Source organism: Lutjanus erythropterus, chromosome 9, assembly GCF_056507025.1.
Source record: "Lutjanus erythropterus isolate fLutEry1 chromosome 9, fLutEry1.hap2, whole genome shotgun sequence".
Classification (NCBI taxonomy): Eukaryota; Metazoa; Chordata; class Actinopteri; order Lutjaniformes; family Lutjanidae; genus Lutjanus; species Lutjanus erythropterus.
In genome coordinates, this window is record NC_139325.1 from 12,667,030 (window position 1) to 12,689,030 (window position 22,001).

General features: G+C 41.0%; 1 protein-coding gene across 2 annotated transcripts in view; it reads right to left on the reverse strand.

Annotated features, from left to right (window-relative positions):
• znf407 (zinc finger protein 407) overlaps positions 1-22,001 on the reverse strand; it is a 205,395-nt gene that overhangs the window by 175,984 nt on the left and 7,410 nt on the right. For both annotated transcript variants that reach the window (XM_084726175.1, XM_084726176.1), the window contains exon 3: positions 14,369-14,483. In XM_084726175.1, the coding sequence (XP_084582301.1) occupies positions 14,369-14,483 (115 nt within the window). The remainder of the gene's footprint in view (positions 1-14,368; positions 14,484-22,001) is intronic.

Sequence of the window (22,001 nt, forward strand, 5' to 3'; positions counted from 1 at the left end):
ATTCATGCAAGAGATCCACATGTACCACACACCAGGCAGTCTCACATTGCAAATCAAGTCTGTGACTGCAGGTTTCTAGCAAGTTGAATGGCGCCATCTAATGTCCAATGAAAAGACTGCAAGTGAAGAACATCAGCAAGTGTTTCTTTGACTGGACAAATTAGTTTTTTGGCTCTTCTTGAAGCTTATGTAGCCTGTAAAAGTCCAAGTAATCAGATTTTGCTGGGGGGGGGGTTGGAAGGCAGCAGGCAGGCTTTGAAGTGACCATAAAAGTGGGCAGAGTGAACCCCTTAATTTGAAATTTAACTGTAATAGACACAGAGCTATCAGTGTTGCAGCATAATCCTGACCTCTGTTTGTTTTGCTGAATAAACAGAATAAATGAATAAATGCTTCCTCTTCGCATGGCACGCTCCTCCTCATCACACTCAACGTTTTTCTCCTGCGGGGTAATCGATGTGTCAGCGTTTTCACGGCCGGCTGCAGGGGTTCAGACCTGCTCCTCGGTCTGGAGGGGCTCGGTGGGGCGGGGGTTAACGTGGCGCAGCACTGGGGAGAGCGACTGACAGTGGGGTCTTCTACTTTTCTGGCCACACGTCCATTCCTCTTTCCTGCAGGCCTGACACTTGTGGATGCTGGACTGGAAGGCAAAGCAGCTCCCCCTCCTCTTTACACTTTATCCTCCTCAAAAACTGACCCCCCATCTGCCCCCGTCAAGAGCTGCGCCACAATTTGGTGGCAACTGTGCTGATGAGGAGATTTTAGTGGCACCAACAAAGCATGATCCTAACTTCTTCCACCAGTAAACCCAACATCAGCTAGCAGGGCCACGAAGACACAGGCAAACAAACAGTGAGACATAAAAGAGATGTGATATGCCGTATAACGTTTTTAATAACTTTGTTGCACCGCATCTGAAATGCAAACACATTAAAGTGGACACAGTGCCCTTCTCATTAAACACACAGCAGTGTAAACATTATCTACCCCCCTCCGCACTTGCATAAACATACACAAAGACCTCATTGCCTTTCTGCATCCCTGCATCCATCCAGCGGATGCCACCAACAAGCCTTGGGAGTTTTTCTACGGGGGTGTTTTATGCGTCCCGTGGGGCTCAGAGACAGTGAGATGTGGATATAGCACACAGAGGATCCCAGTCAAGGACACAGGCAGCATCACTCACTCCGCCATTATTCGCTCATATTTAAAGCTGGGGCTACCTGAGGGACTGTAGCTACACATGCAGAGGAGGATGGGTGATTTCAGAGTCCGACGGGTGTGCTGAGCGACTGAGAGCTAAAGGAGATGCAACACAGGCGAGGAGAGGGAGAGGGAGTGACGGAGGGCTTTATATGTCAGCCCGGTGATACCAGCGTTTTTATGGCCGAATATTTTTCCTCTTGTCAGAGCTGGATAAGGAATCACCATAAGGTTGGGGAGCATGAATATTGCCCTTGAGGGCCCACTGTGGCTGCTCCTGTTTATGGTTGACTAGCAATCAGCCACCGATTCAGGACCCGCAACCCCTCATCCATCCATGTCAGCAATTAATCAATTAAACGGGCAGTGGGGAGGAATGGGGATCGGCTAGGTGTGTTAATACAATAGCCTGTTAAGGTTGATGTAATTTCATCACTAATGTCACCCATTCATCACGGCTTATTATCTGTTTCGCATAGACATTGGTCAATATCACTTCATAAATCTGTGAATCTTGTGGATCTTGTGATATTAAGCCTGAAGGATGCCACAAAATGATGGACTACAGAGAATGAGGGCCAAATTTAACAGGCTTACTGAAACAAGCGGCAAGAGTAGAGATATCTTCTGTAACCTCTCAGTGCATCCGCAATAGAAAACAGAGCCCTATTCATAAAGATTATAGCTATAACAGTCATCTGAGAACAGTTTTGTTCTTGGATAAACAAACCCTATTTCTAAAAAAGTTGCAACACTGTGTGAATAAAAACATAATGTGATGATTTGCAAATCCTTTTCAGCCTATATTCAATTGAATACATTACAAAGACAAAATATTCAATTTACAAACTGATTAACTTCATTGCTTTTTGCAAATATACATTCATTCTGAATTTGATACCTCCAACACGCTCCAAAAATATTTGGACAGGAACATGTGATACGTCACCTTTTCTTTCAAAAAACAGTCCGTAAGTGTTTCAGAGCTCAGGACACTAATTGTTCGGTCCAGGGAGAGTCCAGGATGTTTTTTTTTTTGTTTTTTTTTCTTAAATAAAGACGTGTCTGGATGTGACGTTTCTGGATGGCAGCATGTCACTCCAAAACTTGTATTTACCTTTCAGCATTAATAATGTTTTCTCAGATGTGCTAGTTTAGTTGAACACAAGTCAAAAAGTTTTTGCAAGTCACTGCCTTCTGCTTTTATTATTAAAGCGTCCCGACTTTTTTTTGGAATTGGGATTTGTAGTTTTCTAAATATACAAATCTCAAAACTGTTGAGACTACTAAGAGTGGAGCAAAAGAAACCATTCTGTCTCTGATTAATTTTCGTGGATTGAAAATAACAATAAAATTAACTCCCACTATGGATCATCGCCTGCCCCCAGAGCCCACAAACATGACGTTAGAGACATCCTTCCTGTTTAAACCACGATGTAGGATCTACAGTCTTTTAATATAATAGAAAAGGCACGTCTGTGTGTGTCTGTGTCCAAGTGTGTAAATAGATGGTAGTGTGTAGGAGGAGGCCCTGTCCGCATGTGTGCCTGGTATGAGCATGTGTGGGCCAGACCACATGTGATACACAAAGTGAGAGCGGTATTTGGCGTACCAATGGATATGAAGCCTTGTATCACTAACAATGTTTTCTGGACTCGAGCCACTGACAGCAGACAGTTTGTGCCAGTATTTCATAACTTGAAATGTCACCGTTTTCAAGGCCAAGATATACGCAAACTTACAAAGGCTCAGTGTTTCTCTGAGATTTCCATTACAGTTAAGGAGACAAAACACTGGGACAATGGACCTTGGGCTGGTATGGAACATATTATAATCTTACTATTGCTTTACAGTCCTGTTTTCTGTTTCCATGCATCCAAACCACTTTTCTAATTATCCTTTTTCCCCACCTATGGCTCCTGTTTCACACCCAGCTGTTTTTCCTGGTCTTGCTGGGTTAGGAATTGCTTATGTTGTGGCCTTAACGCTCGCTGAAACACTTGAAGTGATACTGCAGGGTTTCCCCCAGTGTAGCCTTGTATCACAGTGTATTGTAAGCCCAGTGACCCGCCAGGCCTAAACATTTGAGAATTTTATTTTCGGTGGATGTTTTTGCAAGATGTTTTCAAACAACAGTAACAATGAGCGGGCTCAGTTGGAAACAGTTATATTGGTTGGAAAGTAGGGCTGCAACCAATCATTATTTTCATTAATGATTAATCTGCTGATTGTTTTCACAATTAATTGATTAATCATTTAGTCTAGAAAATTTCATAAAACCTGTGAACAAATGCACAAATTCCCCAGACTCAAAAATGACATATTTAAATATATTCTTGTACAAGTAACACTCCAAAACTCTTCATTTACTCTCATAAATGACAAAAAAATGCGGCAAATCCTTAAATTTAAGCTGAAGCAGCAAATGACATTTTTGTTTGAAAAATGACTGAAACAATTATTAATCATGCAAATAACTATTTATTATGTACAAGAGATGCAATTTAGCCTTGGCTAGAAACCCGACAAGCAACATATCTGTATCTTGTTATTGTATCCTGCTACAATGTTTCTTGCATTGTCTCTGACAAAGAAACTAATAAATAAATAAATACAATAAATAGCAACTAATGTTATTTCTATGGACTAACTGACTGATCATGGCAGCTCTATTGGAAACTTAAACAGCATCATCTGTTAGTTACATTTATTGATTATTCAATAATCAATTATTCTTTAAACGATAATTTTACAAGTCAAGAACGTTGTTGTCAGATTCTTCTTCTAAAGTGTGCTATAGTGACTGATTTTTTAAAACCTGTGTTGAATAAATGACTTTTTTATAACTACACATCATGTGGTTATTTTCACAAATCTCCTGTCAGCTTTTAGCACTGATGTAATGCAGAGCCCTATGAAATCTGTGGTTTCTTTTTTTTTTAATTCTCAATTCTGTGATCCCAGCTATGATTATCATAGAAACTGCAGGGTCCCTCCTTCATGCTGCCATCAGTCTGTCGCTGACCAACACCCGGCCCCCGTCAAAAAAGACACTTGGTCGCCAGCTGCCATTAAAAGATACCTGCCTCCAGGAACAACAGCTTTGCAGGGGGAACCCCTGTACTAGGCAACAAAAATGAACTTGACTTGACCTAACAACTTCTCATAACCATAATCCACGCACAATTGTTTGGAATCTGATCAAATTGATTCATTAGACTCGAGAGCTTAACTCTGACAAGCTGCACAGTGTTGATTAATTCTACAATAAATACGGTGTGTAATCAAACAAACTACATCATATCCATCATATCAATTGGACAGCGCGGACTGGCTGACATCCAATTTTTAACAGGAGGCCAATACCTGCCCTGTATATCGGTCTAATGCCACTAACAGCTTCAGTCAGATACAAAGAGCCTCAGTTCCACCGAAGCCAAGATTTCCCCAGCACTCCCAGCAGGTACATCAGCTCAATTATGATGATGGCAATGACTGATTGCATTTTACCTCTCCCCTGTTCCCCAATAAGTCTGGCCATCACAGAGAGAGAGAGAGGGAAGAGGAGAAAGAGATAGAGACAGAGAAAGCGGCGTCATCTCCGGTGAGCCACAAGCATCCCAGATGCCAGTCTCGGGGACGGTATCAAACATCTCGGTGGCAGACTCACCATGAAAATAATCTATACCTACAGGAAGTCAATTAAAAAGTGCCAGGGGAGATTAAGAGCAGCGTGACAGCTTTTCGTCAGGCCACAGGTTCGTCTGGGAGAACCAGCGTGTCTGCTGCGAGCGTGTGCAAGGTAAAAAAGTGTGTGCGTGTTGGTAGTAAAGACGATGTTGGAGGTGGCGGCGGTGGCGGAGGGAGGAGACCATTGCCGAAAACCCTTAAAAGCCCCCTCATGAATATTAAAAAGGCCTTTGGCAGCCGGCAGCTCCGCTACAAGTTTGCAAACCAGCGTAATGTGTCTGTTTGCGCTGGGAAAGGACTCAGTTCGGATATCAATTAAATCAAGCGTTGTCAGTCTGATGGCCCTCTCAATGGAGGGACAGCCCATTCCCCTCTACACATCAGCTCAGCTTTGTGTCAACCATCCATCTCTCATCCTCCCCTTCCCTTCCCCTTCCTCCCCTCTCCCGGTTGCCATCTTCATCAGCCCCGACCCACTCCCTCTCTTCCTCTCCTCCTTCTCTGTCTCTCAAGCAGCCGGTAACTGAATGCACAAATTACTCTCCCCTCCACCTTTAACTCCCACTAAATCTTTCCCCTTTTCCACTTTGCTGAGCTGGGATATTTTATTCCTCCATCAAATATGCATCCCATTAATTAAGTTAAATTACTCCTGACTGCCAAATATCCCCTGCCCCGATGGGTGTCAACACAGAAATGCATGACTGTGAACCTGCAATGACACGGCCCCAACACTTAAACATGAGTTACGGCCTTTTCCAGCTCCATCCATGGGCAGATTACCAGACACTTTGGGCTGCTGGAATTAAGCGCCGTTTGCTCCTTCCCCTCCACCCAGCTTTTTAATAAGTGCACAATGGATGACACTCGCACTTCTGACAATGAGAGGACTGATATTTTAATTACACCCCTTTTTTCATCTGCCTTCCTCTTCATCTTTTAATTGCTGTTGTTAATCACTCATTAACTTTCCCCTCTTTATTTTTTTCTCCTACAATATACCTATGACATGATTAGCTCTATAGAACGGATTGTTCAGCAACATTTTTTTTAACAATTCAACTACTTTAAAGGATAAAGTTTGCACTTCTTTTGTGGGGGACCTGGTTTGGGATGGAGGGTGCAAACTTTACTCATGTTTCTCTAACGAATGGAGTTAATTTGCCTTTGTTGGCTGATGTTAATCGTTAGAGGGTAAATTTAATAAATGCTATCTAGATAAGGACTTTTAAGGCAAAATTACAACTAGCCTATTCTAATTACCACAAACTTCATCTTTGTCCTACAAGTCCCGCAAGTAGAGATGATACAACTTTATCCCTTCCCGATTCTGATACTTAAACTTTCAGCCAATACCGAATACCAATCCCATCTGATACCAGTGTGTTACAAAATAAAAATAATTAATTTTCTTTTTAACAGCTGCACTAACCCTGTATGGAGAGTACACAAGTAAGCAGCACAGTCCTGTTTCAGGGTTAATAAATTACGTGGCATCGGACTGGTACATACTTGCATATTCGCTGATACAGATCAGGGCTCAACAATAAGAATTGCCCACTAGCCCAGGGCAAGCAAAATGCCATGTCAGGCAAGTAAATCTGGCATCTTACTTTTTGTTTTGAACATTTTTTAGGCGTTGCAGCCAAAGATTAAACATGGCAATTAACATTAGTCTTTGTTGTCATTTGAAAACCCGCTAATAAATAAAACAATATGTACATGGGCAAGTAAAAGTTGACTGTGGTCAAGTAGATATCTGACCCACTCAGCATTTATGTTGAACCCTGCCATTGCCATAATTTTAGGCAGTATCTGAGGAATTTTCCAAAACTAGTATTGTAGTATAACTTAATGAGGTATAGTGTAGTATAACTTACTTCCACATACTGATTCTGATACCTTAACTTTGCTAATCGGACAAAACTGATTAGTGATCCAATATCAGTGCGTTAAAAAGAAAATAAATTATCATTATTTTTTAACAGCCGTACTAACTCTGTATGTGTTAGTAAGTAGCAGGGTTCCATTTTGGGCTTAATAAATTGCATGAAATCAGATCTGTATATTGATGTGTATTCTCACTCATACCGATGCCAGCATTTCAGGCAGTATCTGAGTGATTTTCCAGTACTGGTAATGGAACAGTCCTACCTGCAAGTTGATATTTAACAAAAACAAAAGTGATAAAAAGCTGCAAAAGGCTGAGACCACAAGAAGTTTAATGTTTTAGAAAAGAAACTAGTGAGATCATACACAGTGCAGATGATAGCCTCTTAACTTAGACGGTCCTCCAGAGTAGTATAACTTACCATCATAAGCCTATGTGCTGTGTTGGCTCCCTAGCTTAACTACTGATGTTGCCGTTTAGCGTCTGGACCCAATGTTTGTTTTTGTTTGTCTTTGATTAAAGTGAAATGCTCTGATTATGAAGCCCCCGGGCCCCTGTTGTGGGCCCAGTAAAGAATATGAGACTGTTATTAAAACCTAATAGGACTGATCTGCTGACAGAGATTTCTCTCTTTGTCTCTTGCTTCTCAGAGATGCTGAGTGGGGTCCCACTCAAACTCTTCAAAAGTGTTCTTTCACCAACATGAGACTGACTGAGCAAACAGACTTTATCTCCCTCAAGTAACTGTGCAGTGTAATTTGAAACACAAAATTTAATAGCATTCATCGCCTTTCTGCTGAGCATTGGGCCTACAATCCAAACTCGACTAATGAAGCCATATGTTTGTTGTCATCTCTTCAGCAGAGAGACAAATCTGCGAGGACACGTCACTTGTGAGGAAATAAAGTTTGACAATCCGGCTCCAGAACAAGTATAAAAAGTGTAAAACTGTACGCTGGTGGATTTATACTGATACATCGAAGCTGTCTAGAATTGATTTCTCTCTCTCCTCTGTTTTTTCCTCTCTTGGCTTTTTCCGTGTGTGCATGTGTGCCCGTGCACGAGTGTGTTTCTATTGCAAAAAACATTAATTTTACAAACATCAGCCCAAGGCTACTAAACACATCCAATCCATTATGCTGCGCTTTATCGTGTTATGGGGGGTAACGGGCTGTAAAGCTGTCTCGGTCATAAAGAGCGATCGCAGAGTGCCGAGTCAAACCAGAATGCCGAGCTCTCCAAGCCATACGCAGCCCTCGTTATCATCAGAACAGCTCCGTCACATACTTAACCTTTCCAGACCAGCCTTTCTGCATTATTTTCCAAATGACCTTTAGCGTTACTTATTTCATTTCCGATAATGGCACACTAAATTTAGTTAAATGCATCAGAGCAAAATGTGTTTATTTTGGTGAAGGGGACTACACTGACTGACAAGGACCATGTTCCCAGGCGCAAACTCGTAGGTGTCCAAAGCAGTAAACATCAATACATCTTCCAGATGGGGATAAGCACCGTGCCCTGTGTCTGATGAACGCTAATAAATCAGATGGATCAAAACAAGTGAGAACCACACACATTTAAATAAGGAGTGCATACACCAGTTATATAAATACATAGTTGCTATTTTATCTATACAGAAGTTGAGGGATGCACTGGAGGACACAACCCGTGGGTCAAGATTAGTTCGCACACTTTTAGGGCTGACAAAGAAAATTATGAGGTTTATTTAAACACAGAAAAAGATTGGGGGTAGTTTGCCTTGAGGTGGTCATACTTCATTTTTATATTTTCTCACTTTACATGCCTCCGACTCCATATTTACAGGCGTCTGAAGGTTGATAAAAGCACTAATGAAATATGCAAACACAAAAGGCTTATTGAATCTGAATCGTCTGAGGAAAATATTCAGTGTTTACATCTGTTGTGTGTTAATGAATTCAGAATTCCGGCTTTCAGTTCCTGCCAACACATGGTGCACGCTCTCGGTCGCATATGCAGCTAAATCATTTAGGACATTATGAGCTTTCAAAAGGTCTAACTCTAACATTTAATGCGCAGCTTCCCCCAAAGCTGTTGTATCACAGACACAATCCCTCAGTGTAAGGAGCAGTGTGCTTCATGCCCTTGCTGTATGAGCGGAGGGGAGGGGGCCGGGGTGGAGGGATCTTAGCAAAATCGCTAATGTACGTGATGATTAAGTGTAACTCAAATACCGAGTGTGTTGTTCATGGGCCTGACAGGCAGTAATTTGGTGTATTATATTCTGCGGTTTTAATTGCACGCCACCAACGTGTCCCTCTGACACGTTATGAAGCGATGATGTACAATTATTTCGGGGCGGCGGGAGATCAGTGGAGTGACATTATAATCATCCTCATAGGGATCCCTCTCTTCATCTGCAACAACCATTAATGTTTAAATGGGAGGAAAAAAAAAACATAAAAATAGTTCTCAGGGAGTTCTAACCAGAGTCTGTTTGAGGATTATAGAGAATCACGTCAGGGGAGAAGGAGAGGGGTGTGGATAGACAATAGAGGGGCTGAGTTAAGTGACGGCTTTCTCTGGATAAGCAGCAAGCTAAGATGCTCCTCCACTGTCACTGCCAGGCCTCACACTACTCATACAGGCCCGGGCATTAAGGCACATTACAGCGGATGAGCCACGCAGGGCGGAACTGATGGGCTATTCTGGGAACAGACCAGACAATCTCACAAGACAGGGGGGACATAAAAACCCTGACATGAGCCAGCCCCATCCTGTTAACAGTCAAATCACACACGCAACACCCAACATGAAATCATGACTATATATACTCTCTCCAACACTAAGTCAAGAAAACTGAGACGGGGAAGGGAGGGAGGGAAAAAAACACAATGCAGCCTCCTCCACAGAGGAGACCAACTTTAACACGTCGCAAACTTTTCGTGTTGTGAGAAAGCAACGGTTTTTAAGTTTTGTTCAAATTCCTGAAGTGACACGAGGAAATGGGCAGCTTATGACCCATAATCATAAAACGGCAGTCCACAAGAGGACAATCCACGTCCATGATAGTGTTAATACTTCTAAGGGCCGGGCTGAGATATTAAACCAATGCCTCAAAGCATTTACACTGTTTATGCATAATTTAACACCTACAACAGCACTGGATGTCCATTGCATCTTTGGGGAGGACGAGAAAGCGGGAGGGTGGAAATGCTGAATCCAGGGCCTTTCTGTTAGATGATGGAGGAGAGGAGGAGGAGGCTCATTAAGTGGCCGGGCCCCACTGTGGACAAAACACGCCGGGAGGAAGCACAAGAATCTGCCGTCTCACACGCTGGAGGAATTTTTTTTTTTTTTTTTTTTTTTAACCAATTAAATATGAGAAATCTTATCTCGCATGCTAACAGCCAATTTGTGTTTTTCTGCTGCTTTTGCACCTTAAGAGTTCTTTATAGGCAAATTAAGACAGATCAGTCTGTTTCAAAATAAAGACAGAAATAGGCATATAGATTGGTGGAAACATGGACAAACAGACGTCTGGTGGAAGTGGGAGAAACGGCGAGGCAGAGACAGAAAGCCTATAAATTGTTAGCGATGATGAGCGAGGCACTGACCAGCCCACTCAGCTTTGATTGGCGGCATGGTCAAGGGTTCCAATCTGTCCTGGCCTTGCATTTGCATTTGTTAATTAAATGCCACAACAATATGATCTTTAACTATCAACAAGTTCCCCCGCTCGGCTCCTGAGAAGAGACCGGCGGCAGTGAGCTGAAGCTAAAGTGAGGTGGACAGCAGAGGTGCAGCACATCCATTCGCTCGCCGTGTCAGAGCCGAGGTAATCTTCTAGTCTGAGAGTTTAACAAGGGAAACATGGCGATCGATGGCAGTGGTAGGGGGGATTTTTTTTTTAAGGGAAGGAAAAGACAGATAAAAGACACAAACAGTATGCTGAAGTGATGTTCTCACAAAATGGCAAGAAACTAAACAACAAAACTCCATGTCACAATGAGGCCCAAGAGTAACCACAAAATAAATTAATGAAAACCACATTTTATTTTGTAAACCAGAATCACCGCCTCAAGGTCGTGTGCCTCTGCCAACCAGTCAAGTCGCAGTTTGCATCCATGTCTGGCCAGACTCATGTGTGAAAAGATTTTAAAGGAATTTAATAAAAGACATATTACATTTTTTTTTCTAAAAAATGGAAGTCATTACAATATTGACATGTACAATTACAGTGTACAACTATAATTTCCAGTAAGAAACATGCTGTCTTCTCTTAGAGAGACTATTTTTTACAGAGGAGGACAGACAACTGATAGATAGCTAAACATTATGTTGCCACGATGAAGGTGACCTTTGACCTTTTTGATAAAAAACATTGTCACCTTGTCTGTGTGAAATTTTGTCAGAATCAACGCAAGAATTCTTAAATTATGGGGAAGAAAACTTTTGTAAGGTCACAGCGAGCTTGACCTATAACAGGGGTCAGCAATCTGCATTTCCAGAGCCACATGCGGCTCTTTTGAGCCTCTCCAGTGGCTCCCTGTTATGTTATTTATTTATTCATTTTTTATTATTATTATTTATTTTTTGTTTTATTACAGCATTTACAGCATTTTAATTTTCTTTAATAATTCTTGTAGGCCTAAAGTGATTGTTACATTCTCCAACTGTAAAAATGTGTAGCCTACACAACATTTTAAAAAAATGTTTTAATAGTTTGTCAACTAAAATGTGTCACAGCATACATCTACAGCTTGTGCCCTGTCTTGAGTCTCCCTCTGCAAACTATGGATGTCAATTTCAAAAAAAGAAATAGAGTAGAAATCTGTGAAAAAAAATCCATCCAGGTAGTCCTGAGATATTGTGTTCACAAAAATGGGATGGACTAGAGGTCACAGTGACCTTGACCTTTGACCACCAAAATCTAATCAGTCCATCCTCGTGTCCAAACGGATGTTTGTACCAAGTCTGAAGAAATCTCCTCAAAGCATACTTGAAATACCACATTCACAAGAATGAGATGGTCATGAGGTCACTGTGATAATGAACTTTGACCTCAAAATCTAATCAGTTCATCACTGGATATGAAGTGGATATCTGTACCAAATTTGAAGAAAACCCCTTGACGCTCGAGATGTCGTGCTCACAAGAACAGGATGGATGGTCAGACAAGCCAAAAAACATAAAGCCTCCAGTTACAGCTGTCACTGGTGCAGAGGCATAAAAAACAGCCCAAATGTAGTTTTGTATAGACCCAAATGATTAACAGTAAAACAAATGTCGGTAAAAACTTTTTTTGTTTACATGAATGTTATGTATTCTCATCATTAGTATCCGCAGGAGGATGCAGAACTTAATCGCACTATAATCTAACTTTACACATTATACCTGAAACATGGCCTCCATTAGCGACGTGCATTCGATTCAGGTTGAGGACACATCGTCAAATGTGAAAAGTTTGGGAAGGGGAGCGGGCTATGTGTATGTATGGCTCTGGCCTTAATGAGGGTGTTTCTGGGGGTTTCTTTGTGTTTGCTGCTCTTTAGTCAAGAGGAGGGATGGCCTGGTGATCAGTCAGTACTGAAAGCACACACAGGGCCGATTTGTCACCAGTGGCTGGCACTGGCAGCACACAGCTCCTCCATCCGCATGATTTGTGAAACCAGGGGCTGTATTTAGTAGTCCCATTTAAAGGCATATTGGAGAACTGCTCCGTACGTATGTGTGCGTGTATGTGTGTGTATAAGTAAAGCTAGACGCTTGGTCAAAAGCCCAACACATTTGCAGCACTTGGGAGAAGAGGGTTTTCAGCTGGAGGGCTTGTGAAACATGAGCCTTTCCTCTCATTAAAGGAGAAGCTGTGTTTAAACCAAAGCTTGTTTGCTCCTGCTGTAATATGTTTGCGAACATCAGCGGGAGCAAATAAACACATTCGCTCTGCTCGGCTTTAGAGGAACAAAATCGGCCCGCGACTGAACTAAATGGAACGGTTTACACAGAATTACACAGAGGGAGAAACTAATAACTCTACATATGTCTTCATCTTAGCGAGCGTGTAGCCGCAGAAGCTCGATGGCACAAAGCTGGAAATCCCACAATTTACTCTATTCCCCGACTGCATGTTAAACAGCTTAACACGTCCATTTGAACATGGCAAGGCAGTGAGGAGGTCTACCACGGGAATGAAACGAGCTGAACACAACATATGGTCTACATGTAGGGGGTACAAGGTAGTGGGATAATAACTTTACTCTTGCACTACTGGGTATTTATAGGCTTGTGGTTACCTACATAAACTTCCAATTAGGAGTATTTGTACAGCTGAAACAAAAAAAGATGTTAAAATAAACTCTGTTTCTATTACCTTTAATTTGTAAGGAAAAGCTGACTGGTAGCACATTTGTCTTTTTAAGAACGCCCTGGGAGCAGTTAAAGGTTAGAGCGAGGTTTTTTATACATTAACATGAGACTATTACCAATGTTTTTTGATTGTTGTTGGACTGCAGCCAGCTTTTGTCAATACGAAATGCCTTTAAAATGATTGTTTTCTAGCCTAAATAAATAATAGCACAAGTCTTTAGAGGTTCAATCAGAATATTAAATATGCCTTTCATGTTTTACTTTATTGTGCGTACCGCGTACAATACCAGCTTTTTGAAGTAGAATTTAACCTCAGTGGAAGATTCTCACATAGACATACAATTGATTTTTGATTTTTGGATTAGCAGTTCTTTTAGGGATCATGTGGAAGGTTTTAAAGTTCTTTTAAAATCTCACAGTTTTGAAAAGGAATCTACACAAAATTAGCAGCACTTCTCTTATTGTGGTTTGGGCAGGGTTAAATTGGATTGAATTGTAAATTCGTTTGAGACAAACACATTTTAAAGTGGACTGTACAATAGATAATGAGAGCAGATCAGTCCTTAGAGGCCAATATGAAACCGTCCTGTACCTGACGGAGGAACACGACCACGCACTGGCTCTCACCGGTGTTTGCTTCTCAATTTCAACTCTGTTCCAGGAACTATACCTAATGATACCACTCTAAACTATACATTATACTGCACCACTATACTAACATCTCCAAATAAATATGAGACATATATGGAGGAAGCGGGTCATGTTACGGTCTCAATCAGTGGTCGGAGTCACAACCCCTCCCACAAAAATCAGTTTGGAATTTCTATATAAAACATGAAAGCTGCTAAACTCACATTACATCACTGTTACAGGTGACGTAATGTAAAAATCATTCTCCAGTTTAAAAAATAGCACCACTTGAGATCAAATTGGGCTGTATCTGGCCCATAAACTAAAATGAGTTTGCCACCCCTGATCTGAACATTTATTTATTGGTCCCAAACTTACCTGATCAGGCTGAATATTTTCTCACGTTGGCTGTTTCTAGCCTAGTAACAATATTAGTTTAACACACACACACTTAACAACTTGACTACTTGTACACTAGTTATTAAAGGGTGGAAAAAGTGCCAGGCTTTCAGTTTGAATGTTCACTTCTCTAATGATATGACCACCCTCCACACTTACATAAGTTGTTGTCGATCCTTTCTAAAGTTTGTTCTTGTTACTCACCCACAGATGTCGCATTTGTACTCTCTCATGCCGAGGTGTCTCTTGACGTGGTTCCTGGCATCTCCCAGCTGAGCAGTCGCAAAGTTGCAGATCTTACACATGAAGGGCTTGGATCCTGCAAAACAAAGTATGGAGAGCTCATATATCCAACAATAATATTATGTTTGAAAGAAAGAAGTGGCAATTTTAATAAAACATGACTGAATAACCGCTGAGCAGAAATTTGATTTTACATTACAGATCATTTTTCAATGCCAGGCGTGTACGACTGTTATTAGTTCTGTGCTATGACTTCAACCTACTTCACAGCCGCAAAATGACTTCAGAATTATAAAAACAGATGCCTTTGCTACAGTCCCCATAAAAACTACAGTCACACTCCAAGTGCCAGGCGTCTCTTCTTTCACTCTCTATCTATCCTTGTCACTCTCCTTCATCTCTTACCTACTCTTCCTTTGCCTGTGGACGCGTAAATTGGATTCCAAAGGTCAGGGCGAATACGTAAATCAATTCTGTGTGCGCTCACTACCTCCCATTCCATCATTAAAGCGCTAATCACTCTGGCGGGCTTCGCGGGGAGGTTTCTCCCTAATTATTGTCATTAATAAGTCCAGAGGGCGGGGTAGCGTTTGAGAGAGTGGCAGAGCCTCTGCCTGCAATCAGTCATTTAAGAGCAGAGCTGCGAGGGCTGATGCCTCCGCTATCTGCGTGACGCACAAACACACTGGCTCAAGTTAAAAGAGGGAACTTGGTTACTCAGAACTGAGGACATAAAAATAGTTGTTTATGTTAGACAGAATCAGTTACTCATGTCCAGGTTTCTACACCTTTTACAAAGGTGAATTCAAGCATTTTTCAAGCATTTTCAAGCTTTTCCAGCACCTTATAGCGGTGGAAAATTAGGCTTACATATTTATATACACACTGTAAATATACTCAAAATTGTATACCCTGTCTGAAAGTAGACTTCCCATCATACATCACCTGGCTGAGCCAATATAAATAAAATCTTCACTGCTTTACTATTGATGGCTTACACCAATTTATGAATATGAGCCGTAGACAAACCTTGAAACATGAAATGATCTAGTGGGCCACACCTAAAAATGTTCTGCTGGCAGAGGAGAAACGAAAACATCCATGACATGGTCAGTGAGTGATCACACAGATATATGATACATAGTAAGAGATTATGACAAGAGAACAACTGGGGCAGATGACACACAAAATCTGCTACAATTTTAGTTGTAGGAAGGAACTAACGTTACATTTAACATTATTATCAATGTTATTTAAATGTGAATCAAGTGACATCATTTATCCTGCAAATTTACTTGCCAATGTTAAACAAACATATAGTCCAATTAAGTTTAAGGTGAGCCTAATTGCAAGTTCCCACTACGGCTTAACCAAAACCCAAGGTGACAAGCTGCACGTCCTTTCTGCAGACTTCACAGGAGGCTGATTGCAGATTTGGCCCTCGATTCTCTCATGACTTGTATTTTTCAACCTCCAGGCATGTTGTCATCTGTCACCACTCACTGTTTCATAAGCACACGTCAAAAAAGACACACTAATCACACTAGTGCCAAGTGTAGCCATATGTGAAGACTCAGAGTGGCTAGTGAGGCACAAGTGTAGCTGTTTTCATTTTATAAGAAAGGCAAGCAATTAAGTTTTCTCTGACTTATTTTATTTCTTTATCTATACAGAGAGAAAAAGTCAGAGAGGGATTTATTGTGGGAGTAATGCAATTCCAATTTCAAGCAGTTTCGAGCACTTTAGCCAAAATCCAAGCACTTTTCAAACCTTGACAACACCACATTCAAATTCAAGTATTTTCAAAAATTTAGTTTCCCAAGCTCTACATTCTGACAAATAATTTACTAAAGCCTCCACTTGTTCACAAAAATTAAACATATGCGTTTGGCAAAGATAAAACAGATATATTGTTTGTCTGGCTGGGCGAGACTCTGGCCAGAATCAGATAGGGCGACACTGCAGTCGTAAGTGGCAGCCTGGTATGATATGATATCCACATACGCATCTTTGAGCAAACCCTCACCCTCTCGCAGTGAATATCCCAAGACGTTCTACAATATTTATTCCAGGGGCAGCCGCTGATTTGATTAAGCACTTTGTGTAGATTACTAATTCGTTCATACACGGTTCACTTGCTGTGAGCTGGAAGTACGACACATCGAATTTTAAGCCGGTAACGAAGATTGAAAGGCAAGCTTGTGCTAACAAGGCCTATAAACACAGGGGGCGGGGGGTGGGGTCGTCCACACATGGGCAACAGCAAAACCAGCCTCTTCATTTCACATTTCCCTACAGTATACTACACACACACACACACACACACACACACACACACACACACACACACACAAATCACTGCACACGGTTGCAAAGCACACACACCAGAACAAATAAAGGCAGATACACACATAAAAACCCTATACATAACTACACACTTCACACTTAAATGACACTTTCACACACACACGCAAATTAAAAAAAAAAAAAAATCACACAACACAATCATCAACACCCGTAAAAACCAAAAAGACTGACGTACACACTCACACCACACCCACCATCACACCTACACAGACCTACAAATCTAGATGCAAAACCCCACCTCACACCTATGCATGTGCATACAGACACACACATTAAATTCACAAGACATAATCACCCATGGACAAACAGACGGAGACACAATCATTCTCTCACTCACACACACACAACCTAAAGTTGAGGTGAGAGCGAGGCGTGTGGGGAGCTGATTTGTCCAGATGGCTGGCTGAGTATGAGACATGGCAGAAAGGAGAGAGATGTAACGTCCCTCAGTTCTCACATCTTATCACATTAATACTCCACCACTCCACTTAAACAGCCTCCGTGAAACTGAAATTGACCATCAATGCGGTGTCATGTTAAATTAATATTGCCATCCACATAGGGGCGATGTGGCTCCCTCACATCCCAGATGAGACAGGGAATGACTAATTCATTTCCTGAGAGGAGAGAAGAACCTCATGCAATGTTTCACTACACACACACACACACACACACACACACACACACACACACACACACACAAGGTGATGTCTTAAGCCTTGCAACATGCCACACACTCCATATCATAGCCTTGGTTTTAATCGTAAGGTTTGGAGGAAGAGAATAATGGATTATAATTGTTAGGTAACCTATCACACAAACAGTTGCAAATACCAAGTCTAAATTTATTTTTACCTTGTCACCTTGTTTTCAATTATAGTTTTCTAACAATAGATGTATTTTACATTACAGGAAGTGGATGAGAATGTGCTTCATGTAGCACCATAAATCCCAGACATATCAAAAATGATCCTATACAGTGTGTGCATCAACACAAACATGTGACAAATATACTGTAACTGAATTCTAGAGAACAAGAATAAAGTTCGATAACATCTGTAACACTTTTCAGTAAATTAAAACAACAAACTTTAAAAATATGCGGTGGCTGCTGCCAGGGGTCTCTCTCAAATATCAAAAGATATAGTTTGATGACAGTGTGAAGTAACATGGGGCCATGGGACCACAGAGCGGAGCGACTATTGCTTACCGATGCAAACAACACACACAGACATCTTTGCTATTGGTTGAAGCTGTGACTCCACCCTCTCAAAGTGAACACTACCTGAAGAGAGGACGTGACCAGGCCCTTAAACTAAAATGCATCTGGCATGAAACAGGCAGAAATCATGTCCACGAAGGATGCAATACATTTAAGTTTTTTTTTGTGACATTTCTGACATCCTGTGTTTTCCCAGAAGCTTAGTGGCTAGTAGGAACGCACCTTACTTTTACAGATTTATTTGGGTTTAAGCAGTGTTCGAAACATTTGGGATAATGCAAGTATACAAATCAAAAGAATATATTTTCAACATTTTAATGCAGAAATGCCACAAATTATAGCCTTAATCACTGGAGTGCCCAGTGATTTACTGAGGTCTCCCCAAGTACACACTAAAAATGTCCAAATGTCAGCAGCAGAGTACGAGATATTCTAACACGACTGCATCTTTCATTAGACCATCACTTCTTTCCAAGTCCACTTTCTATCAAAAATTCTCAAGCTCAAGTCAAAATAAACCCAATGACATAAAAAAAAGGCTATAGATGAGTTTTCATTTTGTCACTCATACTGGACACACACACCTGGTTGTAAATTATCAGTTGGAAATTTATGTAAGGTTGATTTATGGGTGATGAGTGTCTTGGCTACCTGAATATCCCACTGATGGCCAATTAGCAGAACAAAGGAATAACAATATAATAAGTATCTCAAATAGCTAAAGACAACCCCCTTCCCTGAGGTAGGAAAAAAACTCAACAGATGTTAACCTTTCTGAAACATAAGACAGGTTAGATCAGAGCAATAAATAGTACTGCACCATTGGGATTTGTCATTTTACAACATAAAGAGTACAAGTTAAAATGTAATAGGGAAATACATTTACACCCAGTGAGTCCCATCAATGTAAATATTATAAATTAAACACTCTTTCTGATAAATACATTACTTAAAATGTGCCAATCACCACCAAAGCAACTTACTGCACAGCTATGTCACAGTCATTATCCTAAAGAAGACAAGGCCAACAGAGAACCCGTTCACTCCTGGGATACCACTTCCTGGGAATTCTCACTCTTTCATTTACATGGTCTCTAATAGAGATGATAATGATCAATCGATGTATAAGCTGCTAAGAATTTGATCGATCAAGTGAAATTTAATCGATCTACTACCAAATGAAGATCTGAAATATAATAGATGCTGGCATAGAGGTATAATAGGATGCTGGTGGAAGCTGAGGTGAAAATTGTGGTTTCGCACACACTGAGGAGGACCTGCAAGACCATGTCGGCCTTGGAGAGGGTGAAAAAATGCAACAAAAACTGCTCTTCTCTGCTCTTACCCTCGCCGCCACCCTTTGGAGAGCCTGTTGTAAAAAATTGCCCTCACAAAGTTTGGCAAGCCCCCCCCCCCCCCCACCGCCCAGCTCCCCAACAGTGTTCCCAAGAGACAAGTTGTCCCCTGGTGCCTTCTTGTGGTTCTGTGCCAGTTCATCCAAAGACTTCTGAAGCCTGGAGACTTCCCTCTGCACACACGGTTTCACCAGTCCCTCCACTGCCTGCATGGTGACCACTGCAGCAGGAGGCGCTGGCATGGAGAAACAGCAATTAAATATAGAGCTGCAAAGACTTCAGTCTTGTCCCAGACTAGTTTCTATTTTCACTTTGACTCTGCTTTCACTTTTTCATGCTTTTCTCCATCTGGCCCTTCTACATTTTCTTGTCGTCAAAGTTCCATGCACTGATAAGTTTGATGGTGAGTGATGGCCGTGGTAAGTACAGAACTCATGCATAGAAACCAACACCTCATCCTTCATACTTCAAAAACATTTTCTATGTACAGTTGGCATTACAAATGAAATAAAACAAATATATAATATGTGGTTTACAAGTTCCATCCACTCTGAATTTGATATAAGGTCCTCCATTATCAGTGTTCCTGAGGGCAAATAATTTTAATGTCCCATGATGCTCTAAACATGCTTGACAGAGGACAGGATGGTTGCTTGACAGAAGATAAAAACCTGAGGGCAAACACTAAATAAATTTAACGATTTAATATCTAAGAAATGTTTGTATCAAAAGTCCGTATGTTCCTAAGCTGTACTAGAGTTGGGCGATATGACCGATATGATATATACCAGGCCTATTCAACTGGCGACTTGTAGACCATATCTGGCTGTTGGATCATTTATAAATATGAAAAAAATATAAAAACTAAATAACATCTTTAAGACTAATCAGCCCATGCATTTGTTATGTCTGTTGTTAAGCACAGATACCTAACCCTAACCCTTGTTTAAGCAATTTACACTTCAACTAAATAAACAAAAATGACACTAAATTAAACACTGTTTTCATTAAAACATCAAGCTTCTTGTAATATAATATAACAAAGGTGCTTTTTTTTTTTTTCTGTACATTTGTACATAATGTTTGTAGGAAGTCTGGGCTGGATGCTTCGCAGGGTCATCATGATTTGGGCAGCAGGACTGATTACCACATTCTCACATGAATGAAAGCGTGAGAGCGACAGTTGGTGGCGGTAATGCACCTCCAAGTTGTTTTGCCAACCGCCGCAGAAACAGAGAGTGATGCAGAAACATCAGGGAGGAGAGTGAAATTATAAATCCAGAGCAGGAAGCATGCTTTGAGTCCTTTCTTTTTAATCTAAATGTTCTCTCATGTGAGGAAGTTCCAAAAACAAGAGGAAAATAATCAAATGCCATGAAGTATGATACAGTATGGTTATTTTAAACCATTACTTAATTGGAAATTACCAAGCAGTTACTGTATCATGATATATACCATTTTTTGATGGAATATTTTGGCCATATCATCCACCCTTAAGCTGCATATTGAAATTTAGAAAATCCCAACATAAGGCAGGCTGGTGGAGCACTTGCAGTTTTACTTTTCAATTATCCATACAAACACACATCAACTACTGTAAGTGAACATGCACACATGGCATGTGTGTCTGTTACTTTATGGCTCAGTCTGAGGTCAGACAGCTCACTCCAGTGAAAAAGTGACCAATTTACCTCAAAATGCAAATTCCAGCTGTACCCTCATTGGCAAAATGCACGCATGTTCCTTTAAGGGACAAATTGACAAATCTGTGTGCAGCCTCCCACTACCGTCTCCTGATTTCACTGATTAATCAAGTGAATAAAAACTAGGTCTTAATTAAAAGGATCTGGACGTGCTCCCAGCCCAGAAACTGGCAGACCCCCACCGTGTAGCTCCACAGCCCCACAAACAAACTCCCAGAATAAATGACCACCATATAAAAGGTGAATAATTCACTGTAATGAGGGAACTTAGCAATAATAACAACTGGCATATGTTGTCAAAATGAAGAGAAATAGGAGCTTTCTACAAATAAGAAGACCATAAATGAAAGTGGAGATGTAATGTAAACAAGAACATAACTCAATAGAATAAAAGAAGTAAACCTAAAAAACCGAAGTATTCATCATTTGAAACCTCAGAATATGACCTTGACTTGAAGCCATCTGTTGGGACCTCAGTGTCACAGCTTTCATTTTCTTAAGTAACACTAAGTAAGTGACCTCAAAACTCAAGAATTATGACACAGGGTAGAATTATGAACACATATAGACGAATCCTTAATAAGAAGAAAGTGGTGGCTCAACATTAATCACCAGGATTTTAACCTTACAGCTTTAAGCAATCTGACTTTGGCCACACAAGGTGACTGGCATACATACTGGGTATATCCCCGTTTACACTGGGAGAAAAAAGAAAAAAAAAAAACACTAACACCTGACTTTTGTCTTCAGTGGGAAAGGGTACAATCTGCATTCAGTCCCAGGTCAAATGACTCTGCAGTAGTCACTGGTATTTGTTGGTTCCAGGTCAAATCGGCAGTGATGGAAACATCACACCAGGCTGGACATGCTTTTCGCTCCGTTTATACCAAGGAAGTGAAGGCTTGTCGCATCTTTTTTGCTTTTAAACATATTTTTGGGGCTTTTAT